Raw genomic sequence first — 21,388 nt, 5'->3', positions numbered from 1 at the left:
TTTCCCTCCTTCTCCTACTCCTTTCCCCTTCCCTTCCTGATCCCTTCCCTCCTTCCTGACTCCTTTTCCCCCCCCTCCCTCTCCTTCCCCCTCCTGACTCCTTCCCCCCTCCTGTCCCTTCCCTCCCCCTTTCTGACTCCTCCCCCCCTTCTCTCCCTCTCCCCCCCTTCTGACTCCCTCTGACCTCCCCCTTCCTGACCTCCCCCATCTCCTGTCCCCCCCTGCCTCCCCCCCCCCTTTTCCTACCAAGTTTCATAAGTGTTAGCAGTAGGCCAAGCGAGGTTCTTGCAAGTTAATGTAAGATATATCATTACAGTATATACGGAGCGAAGTTAACGGGCTGGATGATTTTGGCGTTTTGTCATGATGCCTTCAAAACCCTCAACCACACACACACACACACACACACTATCTCACGTTCATGGACTGTACCTATTAGCCTGGGTGTCTTTAGTAGCGTAAATATTATACATAGGAGCAGCAGCCGTATTGACACTCACAGTTTAACTTCAGGAGGTATTAGAGCATTTGATGTTATGGTTGTTACACATTGCTTATATAATGAAGCGGCCTGTAATGCAATACTGTACAAGTAGACGCGTGCCGACGTGCTTAATCCCTTTGAGACTATTTGCCGTTGTTAAGTCATAATATGTTGAAGGCGTCTTGTTAGGTGTGTGTATGTGTTGCAGAATGAGGCGTTCAGTTATCGCATTCAACATCACCTGTGAGATACCTTGACGTGGCATGTGTTACCTTTGTCATTTAATTTACATTGACGTTTTGTTTTGATCGTAGGTGATACACGTGACATTACAATCATAGTTAAAGGTTTCCACAGACAGACAATTTCCAGGTACCACACACACACACCTAAAATGAACTATATTTTACGTATTGGAATGAGTTTATTGTAAGCATTAGAATGTAAGATGAACGCCAGTTGTTGTGGTGTTCATTGTTGTTGCCTCCACCCAGGGAAGACTGAAGGAAGGATGGGAGGTGTAGTGTGTTAAAGAAGTTAAACTCTCGTAACGTGTGTTGGTAGTTTTTATATTTGACTTTTTCTGTCCTGTAATTTAATACGTGATAAAAAAAAATCGGTAATTATCAGTTGAGAGAAATCATACGTTAATGCACAATTGTTTTATCAATATTTGGTATGTGATAGTTTGCCTGACTTCATCCTCTGTAATACATTGCCATGCTGTCAGGAACTCTATGGATCAGTTGGTTGTGTGTACCATAATAATACCGACGCTTACTGTCCATTCATGTCACTGTGCTGCTGCTGCTTCCGTCATATACACCTCCTCACATGATCCGAATAAAGCTATTCCAAGACTACCGATACAGGGATGAGTTTGTCCCCAGTACTGTGTATAAGCTTCGTCTAAAACCAGTATGAAACAGGTGCGTCCCATACCCTCGAATCCCTGTCATGTTTTAACCCACATCCCGACACTACTAACAAAGGTTTCATCCATAGCTCAAGCCTCCCCGTCATATATATATATATATATATATATATATATATATATATATATATATATATATATATATATATATATATATATAATTCTTCTGAGTTTTTTACATTTTCTGTTGTGGGAAAAAACCCGCAGACAATTGCTTTACTCTTGTACAAAAATTGGGTGATAAATAATCCAATTTTCTACAGCAGTGTTGATCTTTACTATCCTGTCTGTCTACATAACGTCAAGTCCTATTCTCTACAGCTATCCACTCCCAGGTCCTATAACAGCGTCCGGTATATATCTCATCAGTATTGAACCTTCTCTTAAAACCATTCAGTACACATCTTACTTCCAAGTTATTTTACCCTCAACCCCGATTTGTGTTTGTCAACCTCATCTTTGTGTCCCCCCAGAACACATTTTAACCTCTGGCTCTTATTTTTCCTTTTTTAACTTTAGGGAGTTAATTCCGGCTGGATCTTTGTCTCCTTTTACCTGAACATTTTCTAACGTGTGCCTCTTCCTCCTTCATGTGTTCTTTGTTTTACCTCTTCCTTCTTTTTCCTTCATTTCTCTTCTTTTCCTTCCTCCTTCTTTCCTTTTTCTTTCATTTTCCTTCCTTTCTCTTTACCTTCCTTTTTTCCGTTTTTTCCTTCCTTTCCTTCATTTTCCCTTCTTCCTCCTTTCACTTCCTTCTTCCCAGAGACATTCCTTTTACCTGTTGTCACTATTTCGTCCGTGAAAAGTTTGTATACTCTACTGTACATCTTTTTGTCTTCATCCTTCTTAGATTTTGTTCCGACCTTTTCCTATATTTTAAGCTTTTGTTCTTAGGTCGTCTTCTCCCCCCTCTCTTCCTCTCTCTTTCTCCTTCCTCCTCTCCCTCTACCTCTCCCTCATCTCCTTTTCCCCCCCTCTCCTCCTCATCTCCCTTTCCCCTTCTCTCCTCCCCACCTCCCCCTCTCCTCTTCCTTTCCCCCTCCCCTCTTTCCCTCCCCCCCTCCCCTCTCCTCCCCCATCCCCTCCTCCCCCATCCCTCTCTCTTCCTCCCCTCCTCCTCCTCTCTTCTTCCTTTATAAATGTCCTAGTTGTTTTTCCCCCCCTATTGTTAAATATTTTTGTCTCTCCCTCTTTTTTTTTATCGTCAAACCTCATGTAAGACTCTCCTCTCATTACGGTTAACCCATGGAGAAGAACATGCACCCCACTCCCTTTCCAGTCCACCCTCTTTGTCCCCACTTTCCCCCCACCTGTTTGTACTCCTTCCCTCTCCCTTACCTGCATCTTTCCTCATCCCCTAATTTTTTTCTCCACTTGTTTGTGTTTCCCCTCCTCCTCCTTTTTGTCTTCCTCCCATGTTTGTGCCGTGAACCTCCCCCCTCCCCCCTGTTTTGTCTTCCTTGTCCCCCTCCCTCCATCCTTCTCCTGTTTGTGCCCCCCATTATTTATTCTGTGTCCCTCTTCCATTGTCAACTTTTTTCCTCCTGTAACACGTTTGGGTAAAATTCATTCCATGGCAATATTCCTGTTGCAGAACTTTCTTATTTCCTTGCAGACTTTTTCTTTCATTCCCTATTTCCCTTTTGTTTCTATTTCCTTGTACACATTTCCTATTTCCTTGTTCACATTTCTATTTCTTGTACACAGTTTCTATTTCCTTGTACACATTTCCTATTTCCTTGTACACTTTTCCTATTTTCTACAGCCTTTCTAATATTTCTTGAACATTTTTCCTGTTAGACAATTTCTTATTTCCTACAGGTATTTTCCTAGTCGTATATTACATACACTTTACTGTTTCCTTTTAAATTTTTCCTTACGTTTGCATAATTGGGTATTTTATGCTAACATTTTCCTGCCACGTGTAGAGTTTTATTCATTTCAGGCATTTTTTGTGTTTATTTCCGCTAGACATTTTCATTACCAGGCTTAGTTTTATAATTTCTTGTATCACCTTGCTCCTTGCTTGCCTTGCTCCTTGTTCCAACCCTGTTTTATTTGTACTCGCCCTCTTTTGTTTATTTTCTTTTTTCTCACTTGTATCCGCCCTGTTCTTTGTCCCCCCCTCTCTTGTTCCTGCACTTCTCCCCATGTACCTGTTTCTTCCTGTGTTGATGTCAGTAAGTTCCCAGAACCAGGCAGAAAATGTGGTCTTCGTTATTATGCAGAAGGGACGACATTTATCCAGGCTCTGCAAGCAACTGTCAGTTTTCTTACATCAGACCCTCTTAAGCTTGCTTCATCTTATTAATGGAATTATGACTCGTACATTTTGGTGCCGTATCAGCAGCCCAACTTATGGACTCTGGTAATGTACTGTTGCAGAGTAGCAGGAAGTTTTAACGAATGTATCCTTTGTAATAGTGCCATCATTACCGGAGTTATCTGGATTTAACGTGCGGTGGTGCTACATAGCGTCATTTTATATTTAAAATTTCAAACCATAATAGCACCGCCGCTAAGCATTCAACGTGGGCTTCCCAGTCATAGGTTTTGGCCTCATTGCTTTACTTAAACACGCCGTAACGGGGTGTGTTACCATTACAACACTGCGAGAACTCCCTGAACAAGGTCTCCAGTTTTTGTTCATTGTTGCACCATTACTTAGCTCCAAGTTTGCTCAACAAGTTTTGAGTAAAGTGTTGGTGCGGGTGGCTTATTTCTTGACTGCGCCGTGTAAGACGTATCAAATTAGTGCAAGTGAAGATAAAGTTGGCGAGTGTTGTTGTCACAGACCGCCTAACTTGTCCGCTTTATCTCCTGCATTGAGGATAGTTTAGTGGCTTATTTCTCTATTAAGGTCACTTAATGATTTCGGGGGGTATACTGGATCCATCTGTCACGTCATAATTTAAATGAATATTGGTGTAGATTAACACGAAGCTTACCTGATCATGAGTTTTGGCCCGTTGAGATGTCAGTACAGGTAAACACTTTAGTCCAGCAACGTGCCGGTATGTCAGTTTACTGACAACCTTACGTCAACACTCGCTGGCAGCTCCTTCCTCAACCATCTATCACCACTACACTCTACACACACTCTCCCATCCTCTATCACCACCCTCCCACCTACTCTCCTCCGCCACTCTCCCCCACCCTCTACACACTACCACACCTTCCCATCCTCTACCACCACCCCCACCCTCTACCACCACACTCTCCCTCCTCTACCACCACCCTCCCCACCTATATCTCTCCACCTCTCCCCACCCTCTACACTACCACACTACACCCTCTACCACCACCACACACCCTCCCATCCTCTACACACCTCCCACCACTACACACACCCTCCCATCCTCCTGCTCACACCACACACCCTCCTCACCACACCACCACCACACACCCTCCCATCCTCTACCACCACCACCACATACATCCCATCCACCACCACCACCCTTCATCCTCAGCCACCACCCTCCCACACTACCACCACCACACACCACTCACCACCACACACCTCCATCCTCTACCACCACCGCCACATCCTCCATCCTCTACCACACCACCCATCACACACCTCCATCCTGTACACCACCACCACCACACCTCCCATCACCACCTCCCATCCTCTACCACCACCACCACCACCCTCCCATCACCACCACCACCCACCACCCTCCCATCCTCTACCACCACCACCACCACACACCTCCCATCTCTACCACCACCTCCATCCCACCACACACCCTCCCATCCTCTACCACCACCACCACCACCACACCTCCCTCCTCTACACCACCACCTCCCATCCTCCCCACACCCACCACACCTCCATCTCTACCACCACCACCACCACACCACCCTCCCATCCTCTACCACCAACACACCCTCCCATCTCTACCACCACCACCACCACACACCACTCCATCTCCCACCACCACCACCACACCTCATCCTCTACCACCACCACCCCTCCCATCCTCTACCACCACCACCACCCTCCATCTCCCACACCACCTCCTCCTCTACCACCACACACACCTCCCATCCTCACCACCACCACCTCCATCCTCTACCACCACCACCCATCCACCTACCACCACCCTCCATCTTCCCACCACCACACACCCTCCATCTCACCACCACACACACCTCATCTTCTACTACCCACCACCACCACCCCTCCTCACTCCCAGCCCTAAGCACACACACACACACCTCAGTCCTTTTTACATATGTTTTACTGCAGTCTCTAAAGAGAAGTATTTTAGCTGCTGTAGCTGAACCTTTGATTAGTCAACCCGCACCGCCATCACCACTTTGCCACCTGCAGTATGTCACCTACCTACGCACGGTTTTCTCCCTCTCTGGATCTCCTCTTAGACCCACACAATTACCCCGACCTCTAGTCCGGTGTCATGATGGCTGCCTCATCATGTTTCCTGGCAATCCTCTCTCCCACCCACCATTCCCTTGCACTATCCCAGTACCTTCATTGCTTTATGGCACTGTTGTACTCGTATATTCCCCTTATTGATCTGAAACACTATAGCCAAATCCTCCATCGTTCTGTAGTACTCCCCATCCCCTCCAGTGTTTTGTGGCACCATTTCCAATTCCTACTCGTTCTGTGGCATTTTCCGAGAGGGCTATCATTGTTCTGTGGCACCATTACTGCCGAACATAGTTTTATTGCACCTTCCCCAACTCTTATCACTGTCATATTATCCCCAACTCCCCATCATTGTACTATGACAGACCCCGCCCCCAACTCGGCACGTTATTCTGTGGCACTTTTCCAAATGTTACTCCTCACTCTCTGCTCACTAGTACCGCCCAGCAGCCTTCTTAATATTAGTATAGTAGTGTTTATGCGAGAACCCATTGTGTCCCATGTGTGTGTGTGTGTGTTGTGTCAGCATATCACCTGTTATGTTGCTTCTCCTTCTTCCTTACCCACTTTCTCCTACTTCTCCCGTGTCCACCTCGGGATGCGCCTGTGCCCACTTCTCCCCTCTTATGTCCTTGGTCTAACACTCGCCATTTCCTTGACTCCTCAATACCAACATACATCTCTCCGTTTCATGTCGACCCGTGTACACCTCTCGAGTACTTCCCACACCCATTCTTTTATTTTGAGAATTTTATATATATATATATATATATATATATATATATATATATATATGTAAATCACTGTAGTGCATGATCTAGGTAAATGTGATAACCACAAGAAAGAAAACACAAGTTCCAAGCGCTTTCGTGTAATTCACATCTTCAGAGAGGGCAGTTTAGTCTGCTCTTTCACCCTGGCTTGAACTGCTGCTTTCATCATTCTTCTTTATATATATATATATATATATATATATATATATATATATATATATATATATATATATATATATATATATAACGTTCTCTTTCTTTATCTTTAGTATCAACTTTCATATTTAAACTTCATTTTGTGTTTGTTTCAGCTTAAGGTCAGTGGTCACAGTGACAATACATCTCTTTTATCAACGGGACCTTCCATAGTTGCATTTGAGTTTTATGGCGACATAAACACGAACACAACCACCGCTCTTCTCTTCCTTCATTTTATCCTGGTCTCCTCCGCCCCCTACATCATGGTCCTCCTTCATTTCCTCCTTGGTCTCCTCCGCCCCCCTACATCATGGTCCTCCTTCGTTTGCCCCTACATCATGGTCCTCCTTCATTTTCCTCCTTGTTTCCTTCATCACTCATGTCCTCCTCACCCCCCTCACCTTGTCCTCCTTCGTTTATCCCTACATCATGGTCCTCCTCCCCCCCCCATCATGGTCCTCCTTCGCCCCCATCATGGTCCTCCTTCATTTATCCTACATCATGGTCTCCCTCCCCCCACTCATGGTCTCCTTCCCCATCATGGTCCTCCTTCATTTATCTCTACATCATGGTCCTCATTCGTTTGCCCCTACATCATGTTTCCTTCATTTACCCTACATCATGGTCTTCCTTCCCCCCCCTACATCATGGTCCTCTCCGCCCATGGTCTCCTTCGTTTCATCATGGTCCTCCTCCCCCCCCCATCATGGTCCTTCGTTTTACCCCTACATGCAGTCTCTCGTCTCTCCCTTTCTATCTTGCATTGTTTCCCCCACACATCCTCCCCCACATGTCCTCCCCCCCACATCCTCCCCCACACATCCTCCTCCCCACATGTCCTCCCCCCCCACATCCTCCCCATATCCCTCCCCACATATCCTCCCTCCCACATGTCCTCCCCCCACATATCCTCCCTCCACATATCCCTCCCTCCCACATGTCCTCCCTCCCTCACATTATCTCCCTCCCTCTCCCTCCCTCCCCTCATGTATCCCCTCCCACACGTATCCTCCCCTCACACATGTCCTCCTCCCCTCACATGTCCTCCCTCACATATCCTCCTCCCCTCCCACATGTATCCTCCCCTCACACATGTCCTCCCTCCCACACGTATCCCCCCTCCACACGACACCCCTCCACACCCCACACGTATCCTCCCTCCACACGCATCCTCCTCCACACGTATCCTCCTCCTCACATGTATCCTCCCTCCACATCCTCCTCCACACGCATCCTCCTCCTCCACACATCCTCCTCCCTCACATGTATCCTCCTCACATGTATCCTCCTCCTCACTCCTCCTGTATCCTCCCTCCACACGTATCCTCCCTCCACACGTATCCTCCTCCCCCTCCACACGATCATCCCCTCACATATGCACCCTCACACACTCCTCCTCCACACATATCCTCCCACACGCATCCTCCCTCACATGTATCCTCCCCTCACATCACGTATCCTCCTCCACACATCCTCCTCACATGTATCCTCCCTCCTCGCACACATCCTCCCCACACGTATCCTCCCTCACCTCCTCCTCACACATCACATGTATCCTCCCTCACTCCTCCTCACACTCCTCCCTCACACGTATCCTCCCTCACATGCATCCTCCCTCCACACGCATCCTCCCTCCACACATATCCTCCTCCCACTCACACATCCTCCTCACATGTACACATGTATCCTCCCTCACATGTATCCTCCTCCCTCACATGTATCCTCCCATATCCTCCTCCCTCACATGTATCCTCCCTCCACACGTATCCTCCTCCCCTCACACTCCTCCCTCACATGTATCCTCCTCCTCACATCCTCCTCCATCCTCCCTCACATATCCTCCTCACCCTCCTCACACACATATCCTCCCTCACATGTATCCTCCCTCACATGTATCCTCCTCCTCCATATCCTCACTCTCCTCCACACATATCCTCCTCCTCCACATATCCTCCTCCCCTCACATATCCTCCCTCACATATCCTCCTCCCTCACATCCTCCCTCCACACGTATCCTCCCTCCACACCCCTCCTCACACATATCCTCCTCCCTCACACGTATCCTCCCTCACACGTATCCTCCCTCACACGTATCCTCCTCCCTCACTCCTATCCTCCCTTCACCCGTGTCCTCCTTCACATGTATCCTACCCTAATGTCTCCTCCCCTTATATGTATCCTCTTCCTTTACATGTCTCCTTCCTTCACATGTATCCTCCTCCCCCAATGTCTCCTTCCTTCACATGCATCCTCCTCCCCCAATGTCTCCTCCTTCCTTCACATGCATCCTCCTCCTCCGTATTGTTACATTTTAATTAATAGTTCTCCATTTTCTTTCTTAACAGTGTCACTTCGTCTTGGTGGTAATCTTTATGCCTGACTATTCCTCTGGGTCTCGTCTCTGCCGTCTTAAAAGATCTAATCTGTGCAGTTCTTGTGTATTATTGTCATGTTATTTCCTCTTAACTACCCCCCCCTCTCTTTCTCTCTCTCTCCTGTCTTCTTTATTTCTTCTTCTCGTTATTCTCCTTATCTCGGTGGCTAGTGTGTGTGTGTGTGGGGCCACTCCCATCTTTTATTTGTACTGAAGATTGACCCATTACCCCCAAACATCTGATCAATTATACTCCCTCCAGCTCCCCCCGAGTCCCCATGTTACTTTACTAATGATGTAAGTCTGCTCGTGTTTAGCAGATATATAAATTGTTCTTGAAGCTGATGCGCATTTATATTACATAGATTTTCTTACATTTCAGATGAGAGGGAGGGCGATCGTCCTGCTCGCTAGGTTTAAATGCTTCCTTCATACTGAATAAATCCCCCTGATATATTTTGATAGAATTTCAGATTAATTTATATGTGATACAAGTGCGCATTTGCAGAAGGACAGTTAGATTATTTTACCAGTGGCCAAGCCTTTTTTGGTGCGGGCCGCCTATGATTTTGCTCACATGATCATCAGTGTCTTGCCACCACTCATCTTCACATCCTCTACACACAACACTGCCTGCCCACCCAAGTTGATGAAACTGCACCTCCTTTCACTCTTACTTTCCCTCTTCCTCGTTCCCCTCTCTTCTCTCGTTTCTCTGTTCCTGCCAACTTGTAAACCTTGACATAGTCCCTTCCCCCCCCCTCCCTCCCCCCTCTTATTTTCTTCTCTCCCACACCCACCCACCCACCTACCTCCACACACACACACACACACACACACACACACACACTTAGATCTTGCCCCATAAGCAATGTGTAACTGTTGACTTGGTGAGTGTTTTGTGTAGAGGCGCTTTGTTGCCCCACAGTAACCCGTACATCTCATTTGGCATATGTAGCCACTCTCCATACTGCTCACCTATGTTTCATTGTTTAAACTCAGCAGTGGTTGTTACTCTTTCCTTTGTTCTCATTACCTTTAGTTTGCCATACATTAATTTATTAATTTTGTTGTGGTACAGTCTTTAGTGATCTTGTCAATAAATTCCATATTTTAATGTTAAATCTGTTTTTGTTATTTTGTTTTAAGTTTTTAATTTGTGGCCGTGCTTTAAGTTCTATTATTTATTTAGCTTTTTGAGTAACGCAACCCTGGATGTATGAAGAGCAGATTGGATAAACTGTTGCCACTTGCGCCGCGGCGGCCACGTCCGCAGATGGCGGCGGCGGTGGTGACGGCAGCAGAGCCTCAGTACTGCACTACAGTAATGTGTGAGCAGGCGCATTAGCCACTCTTGGCAGAGCAACTGTCTTGGCCTGGATGGTCCTAGTAGTGTCCCTCACCACCAACACCACACCTTCCGCTGCCGTCCACTGCCCGCCGCCCACTGCCAGCCGCCCACACTGACCACACCATCAAACGACTGCTCGTCTCTTTCAGACATTCCTTGGTGTTCCCTCAAGTGAAAACGATAGATTCACTGCCGGAGGAGCCCTCAAATCTTGCCCAAGATATGAAAAGCAAGTTAGTGTAAGTGCCATGACAGGTCACCTGACTCGACTGTCGTGACTGGCTTGACACGCATGTGCTGCCCTGACTCCCACCCACCCCCCGCCCGTCCACTTTACCGTACCCGCCTCAGTTGCGGTGCTGCGGCGGGCGGGTGAGTGGGCGGCGTCAGTGGCGGCGCAGCGTCGAGACCCTCACAGTCTGCTTGGGACATGAGCTTGGGACTGTACCGTACTTTAGAGCAACTACCACTGTCAAACTAACACCACTAACAGCAATCATGAGGCGCAGAGCGGCGGACCACATCGCTTGGCTGCGCCCCTACCTCAACCCCCCACCAAGCTCCCCTCCCATCCTCTTCCTGCCCCCCCACACATCTGACATGGTTTTGTGTCCAACCTGCCCAAAGTATTAATAATTTAATTAAGTTTGTTTAGTTGAGTGATAATGCCCTGTTGCAGTAACAGCCTCAATTACCAGTTGTGATAAACCCAAAGTTGAGTGACCCTCCCCCCCCTGACTCCCCCCTCCCCCACCTACGTATGCCGCCTTCCACACGCGGCTTGACTTCAAATCTCAAGTCCGAGCAAGTGGCAACAAAACCAAGGAAAATCTTTGAGCAGCGGTAGCTACTAATGATTTAGATTTTGGTTTTAATGGGTCCCCGTTGGTGGTTTTCTTGGTAACCACATTAACAACGAGTTAACCGGTTTTCTTAACTTTGTTAAAACTTGTGTTGCATGTTTTGTTATTTCTAGTTGAGTTTGTATCAGTGCATGACTTTATTTGACTTTAGTCTGATGGTGGTTGTGACTGCAGGGTTCCCACTTCCAGGACGCCTGCGGGAGCTGCACGCAGGGGTCGCGATCCTCAAATGGCAACCGGGGATGATGATCCAGACCCAAGGCACGGGCACTGACTAACCTAGTAACGGGGAGGAGGGGTGGGGGGAGGGCGGCCCACCACCATCACCACCTACACCGGCCCTTGTACACTAATGGCCACACCTTCCAAACTCAACTCTGGCCGAACACAGCAAGCCGCTAACTTATTAATAGCCAGTACTGTCTAATATTAAGGGCACTTGTTAGTCACGGGCACCGGTGGTGTGGAAAAAAAAGGTCACTGGGAAAGGGGGGGGGGACTAAGGTAGGAGAGTGTAGGCCAGCGACGAACAGACTGGTAGCAACAGGTAGGTGGGATAACAGTAGACGAGGTGAAGCACACTCACTGACAGTAGATGACTGGGCCATATCCAGGGAGCATAACTGAAGTGAGTGTTCCTTACTCCTAGGCCAAGTGCAAGCTGAACTACCCCTGGCTAAGGCTCTTTGTTGTATTGAGTGGTTATTTTAACTTAATGTTAGTGTTATTAACACGTTATAATTTTAAACTCACTAATGTTGACTAACTTTGTTGAATTGTTGTAGTAGTGGTAGGGAGGTGGGTAGCTTGTAGGAGGAACGAGTTAGGGCCAAGGATCGTCGCCTGCTGACCGGGGCCCTGAAGCTGACCCAAGAAGAGAGATCAAGAGGAGTGGAAGACAGAGGGAAGATGGGGAGAAGTGGGCAAGAGGGGAGAGAAGATGGGTGGGTGGGTGGGTGGGTGGGTAGGCGGGGTGGGGAGGGAGGCGGGGTGACAGAGAAGGAAGGGTGGTGTTAGCCTCATGGTGAGAATAAAAGTGGGAGAGCGAAAATGGCTGATTTGTGCTGTGAATTAAATGACCGAAATGAAAGTACAGGACTAACACTAAATATAAAAATAAAACATTGAGCATGGAGTCGTGTAGAAAAGTATGGAGAGACAAATGATCTAAAAGAACCTAAGGAGTGACAGAAGGCACTTACAGCAGGTGGGTGGGGGGAGATAGGCTTAAGTAATGCAAGGACAAACGTGTGTTACCGCCCAGTAGTGAGAGGTGGTGGTAGTAGGGTGTCGGTGACTGACAGGCAGATGGGTTAAGGGCTATAGGACTTAGTGACTGGCCAGACAACCTAACATTAGCTACATCTTTTGTTTAATTTTAAAATTTAAAGAATAGGATTTTGTATAGTTCCTCGTCAAGCAGAAGCATATGTGTAAATTTAGAAAAACAAATCAAATTTAGACGTAAATTTAGTTTATTGAATTTAACATTAAACATTTACACATGTGACTGTCTTAGAATAGGCTAAATTATGTACTATATACTGGCAGTAATGACAGAGTTGATGCTGGTTAATGTTTTAATATTAGATGATGCTGGAGTAAAATTATCTCCCAAATAATGCCGGTAATGATCATAACCCAGTGTAGAAGTTTACCTCCTGGCTAGAGGAACATTGCTTGTAAATTCTTTAGATATTTTTTCTAGGAGGTAGATGTAAAGTAGTAATGATAAGGTGGAGGGCTAGATAGTTGGTGATTGGTGGAAGGTTTGTAGTGGTGCGTGGCTTGCACCAAGCATCCCTGCTGGCAGCTCCGACTGGTGGCACTGGGGAGGTTACACCTGCGACTAGTGGCCACTAGCGGCCTGACGAGCATGACACGTGCACCGGCGCATCTGGAGCCTCCACTGTTAGTCCCTACCTACATCTGTGCATCATTCCTCCCGTCACTAACAAGATTATGAAGTGACAGCTGCAACTAAGAGGGAGCAGCAGGCTCCAGGCGCACCGTGCACCGGCATGGGTGGAGGGATGACTGTACCACGACTACGTCACTTTCGTCATATCATCATAATTACAGCCGCTTCAATTTGAGAATATGCCTTAAATAAGTTTCATCATATTTGCAATACTTTTTAAAAGACTCACCCAGATTTTCCTTGTATATATATATAAGCAGGCTGTTTGAGTGTTAACAAAAAAGAGTGGTAGTGTGAATGGGGTGGTGGGTGAGTGCCACGAGTTGTGGTTTGATGCTAACTGGGGATGGTGTTCTCCGCAGGTATTCCCCCGGGTCGGGTGATAACCTGCTGGGGAACTCCCTCCTCCCCGGCAGTGCCCTCAACGGTTCCGGTTGGTGCATATTCGTTTATAACCTAGCGCCAGAGACCGAAGAGAACATCCTGTGGCAGCTTTTTGGACCCTTCGGTGCCGTGCAGAACGTGAAGGTTATCCGCGACCTACAGACCAACAAATGTAAGGGCTTTGGCTTTGTCACCATGACCAACTACGACGAAGCCGTGGTCGCCATCCAGTCTCTGAACGGCTACACGCTTGGCAACCGTGTTCTCCAAGTTTCGTTCAAGACCAACAAGCACAAGAGTTAAGGTGGGCCGCTACCCGACGTCCGGGCTGTGGTGGCGGTGCTGCAGCCCGGGGGCGCCACAGCTGTTGCCCTCTGCGGGCAGCAGCACAGGCGCTGCCCGCCACGTCACTCGTCTCCTCCCGGTGGCGGGTGTGGTCCACACGGCCCCCCCACGACGGCGTGGCCCACACCATGGGGGTCATGTGCTAGTCAGGTCCAGAGGACCCTGGGGTGTCCCACTCCGTAACTGGCAGCAGTAAAAGCTGTAGCAGCGACAGGAATGTCTGTAGCAGCCACGGCAGGGGCTACCGGCGGCTGAGGTACACAGCCACCACCAGCCTGGCCCCCTGCTACCCGGACTGGGCCCCCACACCCCCCCCGCCGCACTACATGTGAGGCGCCCTCGCGGGGAGGTCGTTCTGCGCCCGCCCCCCGCCATCCAAATATATGTATATTAGAACGTACTTACTACAAACAATTTATCAAGAGTCATATGATCTGATTATCCCAAAGCAGAACTAGTCGGCTAAGTGAGGATGTATCACAAGGTGCTAGTCGCACTAAGGCCAGTAGTGGGCTCTGTTGAGCGCCACTCACCGCTGATATCATTAATACTGTAAGTTGTCAAGTTGTCGAGTCCTCAAAACCTTGTGTGAATGGGTTTGCGCTGCTGGAAGTGGGTGTAGGCAGGCCCGTGAGCGTGGGAGGTGTGGGCGTGTGTGTGTGAGCATGTACCACGCCCACCCCCGCGCCACCCTGCCTACACACACCAAGCACGCGCTCTTATTTATTGATATTTATCTCATATTTAAGGCTAAGTGTATTTTTATTGTCTTTACTAATGTACACTTAAAGAAATGAGTGTAACGGAATTATTTTGCCAGTCTGTGGAAAAATAGTTAGTATTTTGTTTCTTACCTTGTCAAGGAAAATAGTTTAGTATTTTGTGTTTATTTACCTTGTCAATAATGAGCAGCAATAGAATCTCACTTTTTCTTTTAGGTTGTGTTCTTGCTTAAAAGTAAGCAAGTTTTCTAGTCTTTATTTCAAGTCAATTATGTATCGTAGGTTGATTTTCCTAGGTGTAGTTTCACGTTTTTCAATAATTTCAATGTGAAAAAAAGGTTTATTTCTTGTCTTTTATGATTGTCACATTTTCTTTATTTCTGTATACACCAAATGTCAATCACCATTTTAGTTCTGAATGGCTGGGAAATAAATTTAGTTTGTTTATTTGAGTTTGCCTTTTTATTTAGTTGTCACTTTATTTGGCCCCTTTTAGTTCCCCACTAACACGTTGCACGGCGAAGCTTACGCACGGGTCCCTTAGTTGTTCACATGTGTGTTTACAGCACCAGTAGGGGGTGGTGCCACCCAGCCGCCCGCACCACGCCCGCTCCTGCCAAGTTAATAAGTGGGCGGACTCAGGCTGACACTGGCGGCTGTGAGGGCGGGCGGCTGGGTGACAGGATCCCCGTCCTCTGCTGCCACCCATGTTCCTCGCCGCACCCACCCGCCGCCCATTGCATGCCGCCCCAGCAGGAGTAGCGAGCGTGGCATCGGCGAGGGCGTCATGGTGGGCACATAACCAACCGTTGCGTTGAGTTGGTCGTCTTGGTTTGCTTCTTGGGACTTGTGTTTTGGGTTTTTGAGGATAAAACCGCGCAAGTTAAGCACACAAAGTACTGGTTGTCCTCGAGCCGTGGTCCTCGAGCAGGTGTCACAATAAAGACTACTTAACGATCGACCCTTCTGTACTAATCTGCTGTCAAGGTAAGGATAAGGGAAACTTCCATGCAAACCTAAAGATTATCTTGAGAAAATGTGTCTATTTTTGTACAGAAATTTAGATAAAGAACCCTAATAACATTCCTGCATCAATCGATATAAGTCAATAATAATAATGATAATGATAATTAATGATTATTATTAATATTATTATTATTATTATTCCTGCATCAATCGATATAAGTTAAGCATATGTAGATGGCAGTGTTGTGATTCGAGTTCCGAATTTTGCAGTCTGATTTTGAATCTCACCCTTCGCGCACCCTATTTGTAAGGGTGACTTTTCTGAAGCACATCAGATTATTCAACCCTACATTTCACTCAGTGTCAGATGTGTATGTACGGGTGATATTTTTCTACCGAGATTGTAGTCTTCGGAACTCCTCTTTATATACCCGCCGAAGCACCCGTTAAGAACAGACACGGTGGTTCTTCTGTTCATAGAGGGTTTTAACAAGTTTTATCAGTTTTTTATATACAGTACCAAAGGCTAGTTGTCGGCACTTGTCTATAATAATTATGTCTGTGGGGCTATAATTATTAAGTGGTTGAAAGCCCTCTTGGGAAGGCCAACAAATGTAACACACATGTACCCAATTTTAAACATCAAGGAAGCAAGGACATACAAAAAGTAAAAAAAAAAAAAAAATTGAGCAAAAAATATCTTAGGGTCTGGAAGGCAAAGGTTTGACGTAGATGGGTGCCACTGTTTTGGGTTTCTTGGTGTACGGTGCCAAGATTTAGATAAGGATGGTGTGGATGCTGGTCTCTCTAGGCTGGACATGTAGATGGTTTGTACTCTGGGGACTGTTGCCTATGAGGTAATTACAGTTGTTGTTAGGACTGTTGAAAAGTAGTTTGTGAAGGTATTTTTATGCTGAGAATATATATGAAAGATTGCTATCACCCCCGTTCATATTATCCCTCTATGAATGAATCAACGAAATAGATTAATATTGATAATGGTACTTCTTGTTGAATAGATTTGATGTTAATGAAGCGCAGGTGAACAGATACATTCCTCTTTCCGTCACAAATATTTGCGTTCTAGTCGACTGCCCCAAAGGTGACTCGCGCGAGGCTAGGCGGCGGTGCCACACGGGATAGGTGGTGGTGGGTAGGGGCCACTATCCCCCCAGCGGTGCCTCCCTCACGCTCTCACCACCTCTACCACCACCCACTCACTCACTCACTTGCTCGCTTGCTCGCTCGCTCGCTAGCTCTACTACTTAATCAACCCTCACCAGCAAAATGAATTGTGTTGCTTCATTTCAGGGCAAGGAATTTAAGTCACAAATCTTAGCATTAAAAGCCTTTGCTCACGGAACTGCAGGGATATTTTCGGTAAGCAACAATTAAATGTTAATGGAAGTAAATTTGTGGGGGAATTGGCGGGTTGTGAGTGGGATGTGAGGTAGAGATGGGCGTGAGGGAAGTCCTGAGGCTGATGTAACCACGCCCACGCCGCCCGCAGCACCCGCCCGTCGGCCACGCTGCCTCCCTCAATACATTTTTGCGGGAGTCAGTACCCACAGACTTTGGTTTCAGGATTTATTTATTAAGATGGTAAACACGTGTATTGCATGATAAATCCTATACTCAGTGTAACCAAAGGTGCATTAACAGTTGGATCTCAGAATAATGTTCGTTCAAAGGAAAAGTTGGGCGCAGGTGTAAGTGTTGGACGGTTGATAGTTTACCTGCTCAGGCGGAGTGTTTGGCCAGGTGGGCCGCCCCTCTGGCTGGGGCCGTGTTCCTGGTCAGGGGTGCGGCCCGCTGTCCACCACCGGACCGCGCCACAGAGTGAAGGACTTTACGGATGCAAATTCCCCGGTGCCGCCCTCCCCTAGCGGCGCCCCTTCACGTGGCTGGCAGTGTGGCCACCCCCGAGTAGGCGGCGGCGGACGGGGGTGGGCGGACACTGCCCTAGTAACGCGGGCGGTGCAGCGAGTCGGAGCCGTCGCCCCTCTGCCACAAGCAGTGACTATGTGGCGCGACTGGTGGTGGTGGTGCGGCACTCCGACTTCGCTCGCTGCCGCACACGTAAAACCCAGTCTGTCAATGTGTTTGTCGATTACGATGCATTCAGTTTGCATTTTACCGCGTATCTAGTATCGTAATTTATAATATATTATTGTATCTATTTGTCATCTTCTTGTATATTATTCAAGTCTAGTTTGAATATTGTTCATATTATTATTCCTCTTAGAAGGGAGCATGCGGAGTCTCCTACTCGCCTCCAGATTGTGTACCCAACCAAATTGGTTCCCGGGCGATGGTGGGGGCGAGGGCGCGCGCGTGGGCGGGACCCGTCGATAGCACAAACCACCCGCGCCTTGGGCCGCCCACGCCGGTTCCCGCCCGCACCATGGCCCTTACAGCCACACTCCGCATGTCTCCCAACACTTGGATTTATTGTATATGTAATGTAAACCTTTTCTCCTCTTTGTGTGTTGTAGCCTACTAGGTTTAACGCCACACTCCCACTCCGGCTGACGGGCCCTGCACGCCGCGTCACCCGCAGGCGTCACCAATGCTGCCCGCTACGCCCGTCTTGGTGCTTGGTTCACGCCGCCCGCCGCCCACCAGTGCTGCCCTTTCCGCCCCCGGCACCGCAGCTCGCATCGTCCCCTCACGCCGCCGCCGCCACTACCTCCGTGACAGTGGCGGCGATGGCTGGCGGACGGGCGGGCGGCGAGGGTGGGGATGGGAGGGCGGCCGTGGCGGGTGCGTGTCTACGTGCGTGCGTCCTGGAGGGAAGTTCTCTGGTGCCACGTTGTTTCGCAAGCTCTCACTCAATCATTCCATGTTCTCTGTGTCTGTGTTTGTATTGAGTCTAAACTGCAACTTGTTAACGACTTTGGGGGTCTAATCCGAATACCTCGACAACAAATGATGCAATAATGTCTTTTATCCGACTCTTATTGTAGAGTAGTCTATGAAGATTATAATAAAAGTCATCCAAAGAGAAGTAGTGGTTTCAAATCTAAATTTTTATTATAAAACGCCTTGGGACACCATCTCTGGCACAACTATTTTGTAAGTGTTACAGATGAATTTTTGAGCAAATACCGCTGGGGATGGTGACCCGAGCCTTGGCCGTATGTTTCCACACCCGCCAATTCTTGATTTGCCACGTGAAGTACATGATGATAGTGTCGGGCAGCCGCCAGCTAGCGCGCCGCCTGGCACGGGTGTCCGCCGCGCGCGGCCGCGGGACCCCGGTCACCCTGGTCGCCGCGGTGACCAGCCACGTCACGCAGCCACCTTTACTTTTCTGCCCGTTAAACCAGGCAGGACTTTGTTGGTGTTAGACTGGCCATTCTAGTTACATATGCAATTGTTTACCAGCCCTGCCGTCACCAGTCCGTTGTGGTGGGGAGCACAGGCAGCCTCACCTAGCCTCCCTGCGGCGTCACCGCACCACCCGTTGTTGACCCACCCGCCCACCTACGCCACCCATCCATCTGGCCTGGATAGGTGGGGGCGAGGGCGGGCGGGCGGCCCGCACCGGCCGCTCATCTTGGCTCGGGGGCCTGACCACCGCTGGCCCGGGCTGACTCAGTTGCCGCCTGTAGGCGCCACTTTGGTTGTTGTGTTGCCCCCGAGTGGGCGGCAGCCAGCTCTGCCGCCCACGCCATGCCCCGCCACATGTCATGGAATGGCCACCTCCTTCTGTACTGTTCAGCTTCTGTAGAGTGCCGCCGCTAGGTGTCTGTGTGTATGGTTTACATTACCTCCGGGCGTCGTACGCGCTGCCCCCCGCCCTGGCACCCACCATCACCACGCCTGCGCCGCCCTCACCAGGCCATGCGCATGGGCGGGGACAGCAGAGCACCCACACCCGGGTTTTGTCTCCTGACATCTTTAGCACGTAAGACTTTTCTCCTGATAATTATCATTCTTCTTATTTAGAGTAATAATCCGATATACAGGCATATAGTATGAGCGCTTCTGTATAAGTTACCGTAGTCTAACTATTAATATTATTATATTTAATGTGTCATTAGTCTATCTGTTTGCTTGTTTAACTTGTCGAGTGTAGAGCCATGGGTTGGATTTTGGTTATTTTGGTCACATGTTCGCAAAGGAAATTAAAAGAAAATCCAGATGACATATTTGTAATTTGAGATATGAAGTAAGAAATAATTTTAGCAGAGCCTACGAGGACCCCCGAGACAGCCCGCCCCCGCGCGCGGCCACGAAGGTATCATACTGCTGCCCTACGCCCACAACTGGAATGGCCAAACTCTCTCCCATCGACTTTGGTTTGAATACTGTACTGCTCGTATTACCCAAGTACTTAACCATTGGTTTTGTCGTGTATTTGTGTTCCAGCAGTCTTAGACACTAAACAAAGTTGTAGATCATAAGTTCTTTGCCAGTTCATGTAAGTTCCCCCTTCAATTTTCGCTGGGATCCGGTCTCCGTTATCTTTGAGTTGTCAGTCGCTCTTGGAGGCGCGCCGACCGGCCGAGCCTCTCCTGTTCCTCTGCCTCCTCCACTTCCTCGCCCACCCTTTGTCTTCTTTCTTTTTTCTTCCTCCACTTTCTATTTGTCATATACCTCTTTAAAACACCCCCTCCCCATCCCTCCTGACCCCTATCCTGGTCCTCCCCCTCCTCCTGCAAGGTGCCCCAAACTTTGCTCTGCAGCCCAAAATGCCACCACCACCCGCGTTCTTCTTGCCCTCATGTTTCCTGTCACTCGTAATGAGGCAATTGTGATTTTGGCAAGGACCTGAACAATTAACCAAAAAGTTGAGCAGGGAGCTTTCCACCGCTGTTTATTTATTTACCGATGTTTTAGGCCGCGAGGGTTGGTGCACTGTGGGTGAGGGCCGCTGGGGGAAGAGCGAGCTGGATCATAACCCCCAGCAGGTGTTGTTGTTTTTTTAATAATAATAAAAATAATTAGAACCAACGTGCGCGAGCACCCTCCCTCACTAACCCTTTGGTCACGGGGTGCCGCCTCCCTTACAATTCTCATCAAGTTGGCTAATTCACCAAAATATAATAATAGTAGTAAAACCAGCCCCAAACAGTGCATTAAAAACAAACATGTGATATTGGCTTGATGGTTTTGCCTGCCAGGTGAATGTATTTTTTAATAATAAGTTGTTGGCCGCTTTGGTCCCCAGAGCCCACCCCAGTTGCACAACCTCAGGCTGAGCTGGAGAAGCCCCTGACCAATTTTTGTACACAGCGATGCAGATCGATCTTGTTGTCGTTTCCAAAGGTAGTTTTGGTTGTATTGCAATATTTGTACTTTTCCATGTTGAAACCTTAAACAATAAATTATTGCAAGACATGTTTATATCTTGTTTTACTAACCGTCTATCCTTCTGCCTCCTCCTTCCCTTGATCTGTGTACTAACCTCCCCCAGCACAACCTCCCTCCCCTAGCACACACCCTCCCCTAGCACACACCCTCCCCTAGCACACACCCTCCCCAGCACACACCCTCCCCCAGGACACACACTCCCCATCACACACCCTCCCCAGGACACACACTTCACATACTTCCTCCCCCCCCCCTCACCACCCACCCCAATACGTAACCAAACCTAAGCACACTCCCTCTCTCAGCACTTGCCCTTCTCCAACACACATCCTCCCCAGTACATACTATGTCCCTCCCC

At 48.3% G+C, this 21,388-nt stretch overlaps 1 protein-coding gene across 13 annotated transcripts in view; it reads left to right on the top strand.

Annotated features, from left to right (window-relative positions):
* Positions 1–21,061, top strand: part of LOC121857167 (ELAV-like protein 1) — a 113,901-nt gene extending 92,840 nt beyond the window's left edge. For 6 of the 13 annotated variants that reach the window (XM_042353071.1, XM_042353069.1, XM_042353073.1 and 3 more), the window contains 2 exons: positions 10,660–10,749; positions 13,657–21,061. In XM_042353071.1, coding sequence (XP_042209005.1) covers positions 10,660–10,749; positions 13,657–13,981 — 415 coding nt within the window. In that variant the 3' untranslated portion in view covers positions 13,982–21,061. Of the gene's footprint in view, positions 1–10,659; positions 10,750–11,547; positions 11,635–13,656 lie in introns of all 13 variants that reach the window. The other 7 variants (XM_042353076.1, XM_042353078.1, XM_042353070.1 and 4 more) reach the window with 6 other exon arrangements.
* Positions 21,062–21,388: the final 327 nt, after the last annotated feature.

This window comes from Homarus americanus, unplaced genomic scaffold (assembly GCF_018991925.1).
Source record: "Homarus americanus isolate GMGI-L3 unplaced genomic scaffold, GMGI_Hamer_2.0 scaffold20465, whole genome shotgun sequence".
Lineage (NCBI taxonomy): Eukaryota > Metazoa > Arthropoda > Malacostraca > Decapoda > Nephropidae > Homarus > Homarus americanus.
This window is presented reverse-complemented; position numbering and strand designations above follow the sequence as displayed.